We start from the raw sequence: 14,394 nt of genomic DNA on the forward strand, positions 1-14,394 counted from the left end.
GAGGGTGAAATTACATTTCTTTATTGTGTCCATTTATTGACTTCACCACACAGAAAAGTACAAAGGATTAGAAAATTCTGATTCTTCAAAGCGAGTCTCATTTTACTGCAGCAGAACCCAAACAATTCATGAAGTCAGCCTAGGAAAAGAACTGGCCTAGCACAGTAATGGCAAGAAATATACCCTTTAGGCTCCTTTCACTTGAAATTTGTGCCCTATTTGAACACAGCAAAAACTAGCTGGATGTTTCCCTGTTTGAGACTTGTAGACTCTCTTAACATCAAGTTGAATACCACAGAAACATGGAGATCGTTCCCGGAGATCTCATGAAATTAGAGAAACAGCAACTGTCATTAGAAGCCCCACACACTGGAATTTGGAGGAGAGTGGGAAGGGACTACGTTTGAATTCTTCACCAATCGTCTTTCACTAATTGCATGGAGACATACAGAGCATTATTGCATTTGAAGAGCTGCTTCTGTGGGTATTAACAGCCCAATGGCTGCAGAGAGCCACATTAAGAGTGGCCACATGTGGTGTCCATTCTACCCTGTGACGTTTGCACTGATTGTATGCTACAGATTTCTGTTGAGCCAGCTCACGCAACAAACTGCTCCTACATACATGCTGTGCACATTTCTGAGAGTCCGACAGAAGCGTAGGAACTCTCGCTGTCAGTCCTTTTTGCACCTGCCAGACCGTACTGCAAACAGTACACAGACAGGAGGGCCCCGGCTCTCACAGGGCTCACTAGTCGCCGCTTGCAGGCACATTTACGAGGCTGCGTTTCCCCCCAAAAAGAGAGAGATTTCAGATTAACACAGTTGAAGAGGCCGAAGTAAGGAGGCCCCCGGATTTCATGACACACAGATTTGGTACCAATCCTTTCAAAATGTTTTCTGACTCAAAGGGGAACAAAGCAGGTAAAAAAATGAAACCACGAATTCCAGAGAAAGCCGGCAGGTGTGGCTAAGAATCGCTTCATGTATCATGTCTTCAAGTTTTTCTCTGTAGCATAAACAGACATGAAATTGCAGCCTCAAATTTTCCACCCCTTAAATAAATGGGCCACAGAACACAGCATGGCAGGCTTCCTGAACCATGTTCTATGTTATCTTTAAAATAAATAGCACAGTTGCCTTGCACACAAGCTCCCTGCCTGTGGGAAGGTGCATTTCCTTCAGAGGTTACATTCCAGGCCTGGTTATCCATTTCCTGAGAGCAGGACGCTTCCCCCTCCCCCTCCCCAAAAGTGGCTCCTGTGAGGACCGCTCTTATCAGAGTTCAGAAAAGTCATCTCTCAGAGGAGCCCCCTAAAATAGATTTAAACAAATATACAATTTCCCCCTCGCCCCCCACACACGTCTGCTAATGTCTTTCAGAAAAAATAAGTTGCTTTGTATTTTTTTCAAATAAGTTAAGCTCTGCGTGCACATCCTTCTCCCTCCCCTGTGGAAACAAACTGAAAATATAAGCCACAGCTTTAATATTCAGACGTGGCAATTTCTTAGCCGGTCAGTGTTATTGTAGGTCAGCAAATGCTGTAGACACTAAAGAGGAAGAGACCAGGTTAACAGGCGGGTTTGCCTCACCAACCATTGTTGGAACATGTCAAGAGAAGTCACCTAACTACTAACTAGCAACTTGCCTGAAGTTCCTCCCTGTGCCTCAATCAGGTGACAAGTGCATTGAAAAGGAGGATGTAGCTTTTCACATCCAGCATCTGTTCCAGGCTTTGATATTTATTCTAAGCTTCCTCCTATGCCGTGTGCCACAGCAATTAAAAAAGCAACCCTTCAGCACCGAGAAACAAAGAAAAGAGACACAACAAAAGAACTAGCCAGTCATGTACCATACACAAATTTCCCAACCATGCCTTGTCCCAGACAGACAGGCCTTGTGGAATAGAACTATGAAAATAAAGACAGGAGCATATAGCAGGCCCTGTTCAACACTTCTTCCCGGCCTCATCAGAAATACGAGCAATACCAGCATGCACGTGCCCCTGGTTTATGCAGTCAAAGAATCTAAGAGTGCCACAGCAGCACTGAGGGAACAGCTGGCGACAGGTACATTCAACTCAATGAAAGCACAACTCAAAGCCGTGGAGGGCCAGGGTCAAAGGAAGACAAGAGGGGACATCTCATAGCTACTTCTGTAACACTGAACAAATCCCTTTCTACAGATTTTCAATCCACCATCTCCTTGGGAGGAAATATCTCTGCACTAACCCAACAAGCCTCCCCCATGGGCTCTGTGAGGGAAGGGCTGTGCACAACAGCCTAGCAGCACTCGCAGCGTGAGGAATGAATGACAGGGCAGAGCCCATAGCGTACAGCTCTCCACACAATGCCTGGTAAAGACATGTTTCAAAGCTGTCTGCCTAAGGGAGCCATACTGCTGCTACACGGCTCAGGCACGAAATTCTGCCATCATCTGTGCAATGCATCAGTCAACAGCCGTCCTTGTCCGCTTTCCCCTCTCCAATTCCCTCAGGGACCATCCACCTGAGTGGGAACCAACACCTGCAGGTCAAATTTAGGTAAGCACAATTGAGCTGGTCAGCATGAGAGCCCATTCAGCGCTGAAGAGAATGAGCTATGTTAGGAAACTCAGGGGCTGAAGAACATACTTGTGGGAAGGGGGCCATGAATTACATGTAATGACTTTTCTTCCAGCTAAACATTGCCATGGTCATCTGACATAGTTCTATGGGGAAGTGGCCAGGTTTACAGAGGCAAAGTTCATTGAGACTTTGCCCGGGAGGTTTGGCACAGAGCTTTATACACCCACCTTGCAATCTTTCACAGCGTCCACGGCATAAATATTTCATCTCTGTTAGTGCAAGTCCGCTAGCGCATTGAAGGTGGACAAGAAAAATTCAAAGGGTCAGGGATTGCTGATCAACCAACATTGCCAAAGAGGCACGTTAACAGACAATCAGATGTTAATTTTCAACACGGTCTTCATCTCAGAGAATGAAGAACCTATCACATTAGAAAATGTTTCTCAACCAGTGCAAACAAACATGCTGTGAACTTTAGAGTCCAAATACAATGGACAGAAGAGGACAATATTCATACGTCAGCTACCCAACCAAACATGCTGGTTATAGAGGCTGCTCCATGAATCTAGAGGGATAAAATAAGAAGGCTCATTCAATGGGCAAGTCTCTCCTCAACAGAGACCTTGTGTCAATACAGCAGAAGGTAAATTCCTTATCATTTGGGCACAAAAAATTCTGCCCCTTCTTGTGATTTCCCTTGGCTTGCCTGATGTCACAGTATAGAAGCAAGAGACCAGAGCTGGAAACTTAGCTCATCAGGTAGCTGGGAAGGGGGAAAATATTTAAAGAGTGAGGAGTCAATGTGACCAAAGTGCAGGTGCAAAAGTAAAAGCACTTCTCTGCTTCTCACACTCCCAAGACCTGGACTTTTTGGGAATCACGGGACTTTCTTACATCTTCATTTTCAGCAGTCCTTACCCAAGCCAGCTGTGTGCAGGAATTTGAGGACTGTTTAGATCTGAAGACAAAAAAGAAAGACAATCATTTGTTAGAACCGCTTTTCCACACACCTAGGCTTTGTCTACATTGGCGCAATGTTGCGCCAGAGAAATGCAAATGAGGCTAAGCGTGGAATATCACCAAGCCTCATTTGCATATCTAATGAGCCGCCATTTTTGCAGAAGAGGCTCTTGCGCCAGAAGGAGCAGTCTAGACTGCCCCTCCTTGCGCAAGAAAAACCCTCTTGCGCAATGTCTCTACGCTGATTATTTTCAGGAATTACGGCATTGCGCAAGAGGGCTTTCTTGTGCAAGAAGGGGCAGTGTAAACACACCTTCTGGCGCAACAGCCTCTTCCGCAAAAATGGCAGCTCATTAGCTATGCAAATGAGGCTCGGCAATATTTAGCCTCATTTGCATTTCTCTGGCACAAGATCGTGCCAGTGTAGACATAGCCTTATTGAAGTCACTGTAGGCTCTGGATTGCTCTATAATTCAGTTTCAAACAGAGAAATGTTTTTTCAAACAGGCAGCGCAGCAGATTCATTCAGGGTGATTTCTGTCCTGCACAGCCTCACCAGGAATAAAGCTTAACAGGTCAAATTATACCGTTGGTGACGGGTGTGCAACCACAGGGAATTCAATGAAATCCAGTAAGAAATTGACTAGTGGGAGAGAAATGACAATATCCTGGCCAAATCTTACAGAATTAAGTCTAACCTTATTGAATTAAGTCTCAGGGGTAGCTGTGTGAGTCTGCATTAATGGGATTTTAGATTAGAGATGTAAAATCTCTAATGAGCTAACCAATTAAGTGTTAAGTTAATCTAATATTTAACTGGTTAACTGACTAAGCAGAATCTCACCTGTCCAGCCCCCCAACCCATGGGGCTCCCACTTCCAGCCCTGTACTGGACTGCTGCTGGCTCCCAGCCGCCCACACTGGGGCAGGCTCTGCCAGCTCCCAGCCCCCTACGCTGGGGTGGGAGTAGGCTGTCTGCTCCCAGCTGCCACCCCACAATTCTACCAGTTCAGGGGGAGGTCCTCAATGACTTTTTCCACAGCAAGCGTAGCATCTTGGTGCTGAAACGCCAGGTTCTGTTCATCGGCTGAACATTCTAAGCCTGTCAAATCGAGGCAACTAAAACATTCACATTTGCACACGTATTTTACTAATTCAGCAATATCACTAGAGCCCTGCAAATCCACAGATCATTTTTGCAGATGCGGATCCCAGTTTGGTATCCCTGCAGAGCTCTAAATAGTTCTTCTGGCTTTGGCAGCCAGGCTCAGTTCAGAGCATTCATTCAGTGCCACCAGTAAGCCTTTCTGGTTCTTGGCAAAAGAATGCACACATGCAGCCCGCCGCAGACCGGACAGCGAATGCTGTAATTCAGAAACATGTCTTTAAAATTTCTCATCACTGTGGACTTACTCAGAAGATACTGTCGAATGACTGAAGACATCCAAAGAACATGATACATAGGTGACGCTTAACCACTGCAGTTAACTAGTGGGCGCTGGAACAGCCCTCACCCTCTGCTGGTAGGGGGCGCTCCAGCCCAGCCAGAGCAGCCCCAGCCCCCCATTAAACCCGTGAATTAATTTAATGGGACTTATATCCCTACTTCAGACAAACAGCAGGTCCATTACCAAAAACCTTCTCACACAGGCTGGTTTCCCATCAGCTTCCCGGTCAGCCCTGGCTGGGTGGAGCACAGCTGCTGCACTTGCTTGTCAGCTGGGACAGCACAAAGCCACACTAGACATTGCAGTGCCCACTCCCCAATCTTCTAGCTACTGGCAAAAGATAGTTGAGTTCATTTCCAAGCCTGGCCTCTGTGTTGTATTGAGATCTTACCTTTTGATCCAATCGCTGATATTCACTGGATTTGGGCCTCCGGGCTAGTTTTGATCGTTTTCCTTCCAGAGCAAAAGCAATGATCTTTGGAGACAGAAAGAGAAGACATAAATCAGCAAGCAAATCCTGAGAGGGCCCCATATTTTCTGGCGGTTGAAAAAGAACGAATGCAGAATGACAGGCATGAGTATTTTCTTTTCCCTCTTCAGAGACAAGACAGTGTGAAAAACAAGAGCAGAACTCCTAGCAACAAGTCATCTCACCTGACCAAAGCTTAATTCCAAGCCCCCTCCAAAATTCAACCTCAAAATAAACTTCAAAATAAAATATTTCACTCAAACAATGAAGATTGAAAGTGGAGATATCACTGAAGTCTACTTAACACTCAGAAAAGTCACGTGGCTTCCACAGAATTCTTCTACCTCGAAATAAAGCAAAACTTGAAAGCCTGTAGACCAGTTAAAAGATCCAGTTTCTTCACTTGTGCCACATATTTCTTTTTTTATCCTCGTTCTATGATATTTGTAGATCTCCTAAATTCATACTGTCTCCCTTGGGGGCAAAATGTTTTTCATAATCCATGTCAGAAGATTAATGTATCAATAACTAATTTCAGTTACCATAAAGATCATTGTAAACTTAGTAATCTTAAGAACTAATGGGAGGCACATCAGGTTTATATTTAAAAAAATCCACCATTTGGAGTTATTTTTCTGCTTCAGTTTTACTCACATCCACAAATTATGCAGAGTGAAAACTCACTTTCCAGGGATCAGTTTTACTGGCAAAGAAACTGACAAGAAAGGCACAGCACAGCTCAGGTCCCACCTTGCCCGCCCCCGCCAGAATTAACATCTCTTACATCTTCAAATTCAAGACTGCCCAACCCACACCCAGAGGTTTCCTCACTCTCCAAAGACCACATGCAGAGTCAGCAGAACAAACTTAATGCGATGTTGCCAACTCCCACGTTATGAGCCCTGCAATATTTTTCTTAAGCCTCTACTTTGTGAAGTCATATTACAGGCAGTCCCCGAGTTACGCGGATCCGACTTACGTCAGATCCGCAGTTACGAACGGGGCTTTTCTCGCCCCGGAGGACGAGAGCGGCGGGATACCCAGATGCGCCGCGGTCCCGCCGCCCAAGTCCTCCGGGGCGAGAAAAGCTGCTCGTCTCCTCCCTGGTCTGCTGGGGGAGAGCCCCCCCCAGCAGACCAGAGAGACACGGAGCAAAGCCACGGAGCACGCGGGCAGCGGGACAGCCCAGACGCGCCGCAGCTATCCCGCTGCCAGCGTCCTCTGAGGCTTTGCTCCCCGTCTCCCTGGTCTGCTGGGGGGGTGGGGGGGCTCCCCTCAGCAGACCAGGGAGACGCGGAGCAAAGCCACGGAGGATGCGGGCGGGACCACGGTGCGTCTCGGCGGTCCCGCCACCCGTGTCTCCCTGGTTTGCTGGGGAGGGGGCGCCCCCCTCGCCCCGCCCCCCAGCAGACCAGGCTTTTCTCGCCAACGACGCCTGGGATAGAGCAGCTGGGGCGCTGCCGGGTTGGTCCCGCAGCGCTGCTCCTCGGCGCTACTGGACCAACCCGGCAGCACCCCAGCTGCTCTGCCCCAGGCGTCCCCAAGTCAGCCGCTGCTGAAACTGACCAGCGGCTGACTACAGGAAGCCCGAGGCAGAGTTGCTCTGCCCCGGCTTCCTGGAATCAGCCGCTGGTCAGTTTCAGCAGCGGCTGACTTGGGGACACCTGGGGTAGAGCAGCTGGGGTGCTGCCGGGTTGGTCCCCGCAGCGCTGAGGTGCGGCGCTGCAGGGACCTACCCGGCAGCGCCCCAGCTGCTCTGTCCCAGGCGTCCAAATTCAACCGCTGTTGAAACTGATCAGCAGCTGATTCCAGGAAGCCCAGGGAAGAGCAACTCTGCCTCGGGCTTCCTGTAGTCAGCCGCTGGTCAGTTTCAGCAGCGGCTGAATCTGGACACCAGTTCCGACTTACATACCAATTCAACTTAAGAACAAACCTACAGTCCCTATCTTGTACGTAACCGGGGACTGCCTGTACATGCATATCTCAGCTGTGATTTTAAATTAGAGTAATATTCTTGCCACAGGAGTGTCAAAAAGCCTGAAAAAAAGAAACCTAAAAGTTCCCACATACCAGAAAGCAAATAAGAATCCAAGATTTATTTTCTAAAATAGTGACTTGAAAGTCAATCTACAGTAAAACTCCAATTGTCCAGCATCCAGTGATCTAGCACTCCCAATAGTCCGGCACCAACTGGAACCCGGAAGTGCCCAGCCGGACAATTGGAGCTGCTCTGCGCTGCTTCCTCAAGTCCACTGCTGAAACTGACCAGCTGCGGACCTGGGGAAGCAGTGCGGAGCAGAGCAGCTGGGGTGCTGCCAGGTTGGTCCTGCAGCGCCGCCCCTCACCTGAGCAGCGCTGTGGGACCAACCCGGCAGCACCCCAGCTGTTCTGCCCCACAGCTTCCCCAAGTCCACCGCTCCTGAAACTGACCAGAGGCGGGCTTGGGGAAGCCCTGGGGCCAAGCAGCTGGGGTGCTGCCAGGTTGGTCCTGCAGCGCTGCCTCTCACCAGTACCTGGATCACCCCATGCCGCACCATTCCCCACCTGACTCCTCTCGCCCCCCGCCCCAGGGCCCGTCACAGCCCCCCTGCTGGAGTACCTCCTGATACTCCGGCATATCTGATAATCCCGGCACCCCCTGGGAACCAAAGGTGCCGGATTATCGGAAGTCTGCTGTAGTTATTTCTGAATGATTGAGGTTGGCTAAAATGCATCTTTGAGGAGGACCAACTTCACGTGTTAACGAAAGGAGTTCACAGCACACTGACAGTCTATTACAGCAGTAGACATGGCCAGTTCCTATAATTCCTCTACTCACTACTGCCCCACTCAGTTTACACGCACACAGGTGGATCCCATAAATAAAAAAGAGCTCGCTTTTTTGTTTTCACCATTCCACATACTTTTGCCCATTGTCTTAGAAGACACAGTAAGCATGGGGGAGAATGCAAGTCGAGTGGGGCAACAGGGAGCTGTGAAGGCCAAGCGTGGGGAATAGGCAAAAGCCATTTTTTGTTTGTTTTAAGAATTTCTAACATTTGGGGTTAAAAAAGGTATAAAATCTCTGGCTATGACTACGATTAAAGCCCAACAACAGCAGAGCTGCAACTGAATCACTTCAGTGAGCATACTCACTTCAGCAACATGGGGGTTTCCTATATGGTTAATCTTCCTCTCTGAGAGATGGCAGCTAAATCAATGGAAAAATTCTTCTCTCAACCTAGCATTTTCTACACCAGAGGGTAGGTTGTCTTAACTACCTGTCTCAGGGGTGTGCATATGCTGATGTAAGTTTTCAAAGCAGATAACCCTTTGCAAAGAATTGTAATAGTGCTTTGAATGCTATTTCTTCAGATTTAAAACAGAGAGCACCCATCTGCTACTGTATATGTCTGACACCATTTATCCCTAGACACTACCAAATTCACAGTCCATTTTGGTCAATTTCAGAGTCAGGATTTTAAAAGTCATAAATTTCAGGTATTTAAATCTGTTGTAATAGTAGAGGACCTGACCCAAAAAACTGTTTGGGGGGCAGGTCACAAAGTTATTGTAATGGAGATTGCGGTACTGCTACTTCTGGCGCTGATGCTGGAGAGCAATGCCTTCAGTGCTGGGCAGCTGGAGAGCAGTGACTACAAGCCAGCAGCAGCGCAGAAGAATGGCATGGTGTGGTATTGTCACCCTTATTTCTCCTTTGCTGCTGGTAGGGTGCTGCCGTCAGAGCTGGGCATCCAGCCACCAACTGCTGCTCTCCTGTCTGTGCTGAAGGCAGCATAGAAGTAAGGGTGGTGATACAACAGCCCCTCACAAATAACTTTGTGACCCCCTGCAACTCCTTTTTTGGGTCAAGACTCTCACTATGAGAAATGCTGGTCGTCTCTGTGAAATCAGTACAGTATAGGGAGAAACCAGCACGCAACAGACCAGATTTCATGGTCCAGGACGCATTTTTCAGGGTGGTAAATTTGGTAGGGCCCTATTTATGATGATTACTGGCAAACCCTACAGCAAAATGCCCCACAGAACCCAGTAGGCAGGATGTTTCCCACCAATACCTCATTCACCATAATTGAGTCACTCCCATTAGTCCCTAATCACTTGAACTACCCAGGCAAAAAGGATCTCAGAGTGAAATACTGTAACATGTCTGGTGTAGGCATGGTAAATTAGATCAATTTAATGGTATAGTTGATGCAAATTCCATCGACTATTAGATTAGTCGATAAGCAGAAGCCCCACAGGGAGTGCGGGACCAGCAGGGGACAGACCCAACACTCCCTGCCAAGCCTGACTCTTTGAAATGTACAAGAGCCCCAGTGAGGCTCTTGTACATTTCAAAAGGAAGCCCCGCAGGGAGCATGGGACCCGCAGGGGAGTTGGCCCCATGCTCCCTGTGGTGCTTCTGCTTCTGAAACGTGTTGCATGCACATAGGAGAGAGAGGCTGCACTGTATGGATCATGGTGCTCCTGGCAGGATAACCCTCAAGAAGTTCTACCAGGATACCTCAGTAAGGAAAGTTCTTCAGCTAATCTAGGACACATCTATGCGCCAGCCTGAAACTGTGGGCACTATGTAGTAAGCAGCCATATAGCCTCCTCTTTAGCCTCTTCTGAGGGTCTAAAGGATTTTACATAGTGTTGAAAAGGAGCAGTTCACAAAAAAAATCATCTTAATTAATACTCCTCTCCTTCCTTACCACCCTAGCTCCACGCCTCTCAGCTGGAAATGACCACGAAGGCTAACTGCATGATTTTCAAAAAGACTTAAGACCCTGTTGTTGCTCATCCCAACAGGTCTGGAGGGTTGAACAAAACCCAAGTTAGCATTTTTTGACCTATTGCTTGTACCAACAAATTAAAAGAGCCTAAACTATAGAAAAGCCTCAGATAAGTCAGCATATTGAAAAGTTTTCCTTCACCTCTACCTGAAGCACCAACCCACATGAAGAACCCGAGCAACAAAACATTTTAGAAACGTTGATGTTCTGAATCAAAAATTCAAGACCCGCCCTGGCAATTTCCTGTTTGTGACTGCATTGGTCTAACCGCAAAGACCTGTGTTCACAATCTACTATCACCCATTACCTCCTGAAGCAGAAAGGCCTACACCACATCCAGAAGAGCTCACCTTCCGCTTATTGTGATAAGCAATGTACAAAGCGGCGACAATAATGGCTGCAGTCACCAGGTAGGCAAAGAAGTGGCTGTTTTCGGACTCATCTTTGGGGGGCGCAGCAGGGGCACTCTCATCATCCCCCTCATCAGCTCCAGGAGCTTCTTCCATCTTCTCTTCACCAGGGCGGCTGCCGGGGGCCAACCTGTCTTCAGCAGCCTCACCACTGGTGCTATCTCCATCTGCCTTCTTCTCGACAGCCTGGTCACCCTGACCATCAGATGCCTTGTCCTCCTTCTTGGCCTGGGCAGGGGGCGTCTCCTTCGAGGTGTCGGCGGGGGGCGTCTCCTTCGGGGGGCTCGTGGGGGGCTTCTCTTTTGGGTCCTTGGTGGAGGGCGTCTCCTTCGGGTCCTTGGTGGGGGGCGTCTCCTTCAGGGTGTCGGCGGGGGGCTTCTTTTTTGGGTCCTTGGTGTGGGGCGTCTCCTTCGGGGGGCTCGTGGGGGGTTTCTCTTTTGGGTCCTTGGTGGGGGGCGTCTCCTTCGGGGGACTCGTGGGGGGTTTCTCTTTCGGGTCCTTGGTGGGGGGCTTCTCCCCCGGGGTGCCGGCGGGCATCGGGCCGGTCCCGGGTCCCGGAGGGGCCGAGCCCCCTGCACCTGCCAACAGAGCGCACAGGTTACGGGCGCGGCTCGCAGCGGCCCCCTAGAGCTAGAGCCCCCCCGCCCCCCCCAGCCAGGGCCGCCGCCCCGGGAGCCAAGGCCCAGAGCCCGGCCCCGCCCCCTCACCCTGGGGGACCGGCAGCTCCGCGGCCCGTTGCGCCAGCAGCAGCAGCAGCAGCAGCAACAACACGACTCCCCGCGCCGCCGCCATGGTGACCGAAACTGTTCGTTCCGCTTCCGGAAGACTGAAGCACCTACTTCCGGCGCCTCCCCTCAGAGCGCGCGGGACCGGCGCTCTCGCGAGACTGTTGGCCGAAAAGGGAGGGGCTGTAGTGAGGAGGGGCAGAGGCGTGGCTCAGGGGGCGGGGTGTTGGGGCAGAGGGTGGAGTTAGGGTGTTGGGGGCAAGAGGTGTAGCTGGGGGTTGGGGGCGGGGTGTTGGGGTAGAGGGTGTAGCTGGGGGTTGGGGGCGGGGTGTAGGGGGGTGGGGTGTTGGGGCAGAGGGTGTAGCTGGGGGTTGGAGTTGGGGTGTAGGGGGGTGGGATGTTGGGGCAGAGGGTGTAGCTGGGGGTTGGAGTTGGGGTGTTGGGGGGTGGGGTGTTGGGGCAGAGGGTGTAGCTGGGGGTTGGAGTTGGGGTGTAGGGGGGTGGGATGTTGGGGCAGAGGGTGTAGCTGGGGGTTGGAGTTGGGGTGTAGGGAGGCGGGGTGTTGGGGTAGAGGGTGTAGCTGGGGGTTGGAGTTGGGGTGTAGGGGGGTGGGATGTTGGGGTAGAGGGTGTAGCTGGGGGTTGGAGTTGGGGTGTTGGGGGGCGGGGTGTTGGGGTAGAGGGTGTAGCTGGGGGTTGGAGTTGGGGTGTAGGGGGGTGGGGTGTTGGGGTAGAGGGTGTAGCTGGGGGTTGGAGTTGGGGTGTAGGGGGGCGGGGTGTTGGGGTAGAGGGTGTAGCTGGGGGTTGGAGGGACCATTGGGGCTCCTGAGGAGGGGGCATTTCGTGGCCAGGAGGTGCAGTGGGGAGTGTTTGGGGGCAGGGGTGCTGTGAACTGGAGTGGTAGTGAAGGTGTTTGGGGGGCAGAGCGAGAGTTTCCAGGAGCTGCGGGGAGTTCATCCATGGTGGGGGTACATGGTTGCTTGGGATCCCTTCTGGGGTGTTAACATGGGCATGGGGCACAGCAGACCTTTCATGAAGGGCGGTAGGTCATAGACTATAGAGGGCTTTGAGTGGTGCTGGATGGTGGTTTCCAGGGGCTTAGAGCAGAGACTCTTGGGGGAAGATGCTAGAGGAGGCATTTCAGGACGGTGGCTTCATGTCTGGATCTAAATACCCAGGTGTGGCAATGAAGCCTGCGTGTCCCAATGTGAATGTCGCTCTAGACAGGGCTTTGAGGGGACAAGACTTGTTCTGGCCATTCGCAGCAGGAAGTGGGCCTGTTTTGCACCCCTCACTGTTGGGCACTCGCTAGCACAGAGGAGTCTGAAAAGAGCCCAAGAACACAGACTGAACTACCAACCTGAGAGCTGGTGTCCTCCACAGTGAGGGATGTTACAGAGGAAAAAAGTTCCCCAAAGCTCTTCCTCTTGCCCACCAGCATTGCCCGTGTCTGGCCTGGGCTCTGATCCACAAGCTGCTCTTCATCCTAGCGCTGGTTTTGGGTAGACACAGAGAGATGGGGCTGTTCCTGTTCAACATGGAGAAGCCATAGATCTGGGGATTATCCTGATTCTGCTGGCACTTCAGACTCTCTTGTCCTAGGAGCTCTCCCTGAGCTGAGTTAGGGCATTTTTATTCCTTCCTGTAGTCTGTTGGTTGGGGGGGCTGGGAGTATTTGGCAATTGAGTATTACTGTACAGTAGGGATGTATGTTCCTTGTCTACAAATGGGAAGAAACGTCTGCTCTGAGACCTGGCAGAGACATCCAGCATAGTGGCAGGCAATAATGGAGACTTTTTTTTTTTTTTGCTAATTTATAATTTAGCTTTATTAGAAAGGAAGGTGAAATAGCCATGGTTTATATTGTTTTGGGTAGGGACTGCACTGTAATCCGCTAAACCTACTCGTAGGCCAGTCACCAGTAGAGCTTTCCATTGAAAACAGGATCATCAAGACCTACCATTCTAACAGAAAAAGAAAATCTAAACTCTTCTCACAGCTTCTTTAGGTGTCATTCCGAAACCAAGAGCCTTAATCCCAATAATTTGTGGCTCATTTTAATTATAATTAAGTATTAGTTAAAATGACCTGTATCTGTAGGAAAGCTGGCTGTCCTTGCTGCCATGATGGATAGCATAATTTTTACCTGGTTTTCCTGTTCTTTCCATTTTGTTTCTATTCTCGCTCAAACACCTAGTCCCATATAGTGATAGCTAAATGCTGATATGTACTGTTTCCGACTCAGTAACATAGAGAGCCAGCTAAACATAGCCAGAGAGTTTCCCTTTATTTTTATTAGTGTCCTGGTCAATAGATTTTTTTGTATCGGTATAACTAGATCAATTAGGGGGTGATTTTTCACCAGTATAGTTATCCTGCTGCAATCTCTTGTGTGGACACAGTTATATGAGTATAGAAATGCCTTGGCTTATAGCAATGTGGGTAATTCATTTTCCTGTACAGAAAAAGCAATACCAGGATAAAACATTTTAATACCTGCATAATGGTGTCTATGTCAGGCAGGTGGAACTGCTTTAACTAAATTGGAGTGGTTAAATGGGCACAGTGCTTATGTGTAGGTAAGTTTTAAGGCATGTGTCTGAGATATTGTTACCAGGTTCAATATTCAATACTTTTCACATTGGTCAACTTAGCACACATGACCCATTCTCTTCTCTTCTCAAGGCATTTTAATTATCTTAGTGCTAGAATCAACCTGAGCTGTAACTCGAAGGCTGTGTCTAGACTGGCAAGTTTTTCCGCAAAAGCAGCTGCTTTTGCAGAAAAACTTGCCAGCTATCTACACTGGCCGCTTGAATTTCCACAAGAACACTGACTTCCTACTGTCTGAAATCAGTGCTTCTTGCAGAAATACTATGCTGCTCCCATTCGGACAAAAGTCCTTTTGCGCAAAAGGGCCAATGTAGACAGCTCAGATTTGTTTTGCGCGAAAAAGTCCTGATTGCGAAAATGGCGATCGGGGCTTTCTTGCTGAAAAGCACGTCTAGATTGGCACAGACGTTTTTCCGCAAAAAG

The 14,394-nt window shown here is 49.5% G+C and overlaps 1 protein-coding gene across 1 annotated transcript; it reads right to left on the reverse strand.

The window, feature by feature from the left end:
- On the reverse strand, positions 1–11,499 carry TGOLN2 (trans-golgi network protein 2). Its single transcript, XM_075910639.1, has 5 exons — positions 11,342–11,499; positions 11,125–11,212; positions 10,575–10,962; positions 5,366–5,449; positions 1–3,524 (listed from the first exon to the last, which is right to left on the reverse strand). The coding sequence occupies exons 1-5, from the start codon at positions 11,424–11,426 to the stop codon at positions 3,519–3,521; spliced, it is 651 nt and encodes a 216-aa protein (XP_075766754.1). The 5' UTR covers positions 11,427–11,499; the 3' UTR covers positions 1–3,518.
- Between the last annotated feature and the right edge of the window lie 2,895 nt (positions 11,500–14,394).

The sequence above is a fragment of the Pelodiscus sinensis genome, chromosome 28 (assembly GCF_049634645.1).
Source record: "Pelodiscus sinensis isolate JC-2024 chromosome 28, ASM4963464v1, whole genome shotgun sequence".
In the NCBI taxonomy this organism is placed as follows: Eukaryota; Metazoa; Chordata; order Testudines; family Trionychidae; genus Pelodiscus; species Pelodiscus sinensis.

Coding starts and splice junctions, on each gene's coding strand:
- TGOLN2 (XM_075910639.1), bottom strand. CDS start 11,426: ATGGCGGCGGCGCGGGGAGTCGTGTTGTTGCTGCTGCTGCTGCTGCTG. Junction 10,963..11,124: donor CCCCCCACCAAGGACCCGAA/AGAGAAACCCCC, acceptor CAAGGACCCGAA/GGAGACGCCCTCCACCAAGG. Junction 5,450..10,574: donor CTTATCACAATAAGCGGAAG/GTGAGCTCTTCT, acceptor CTGTCTCCAAAG/ATCATTGCTTTTGCTCTGGA.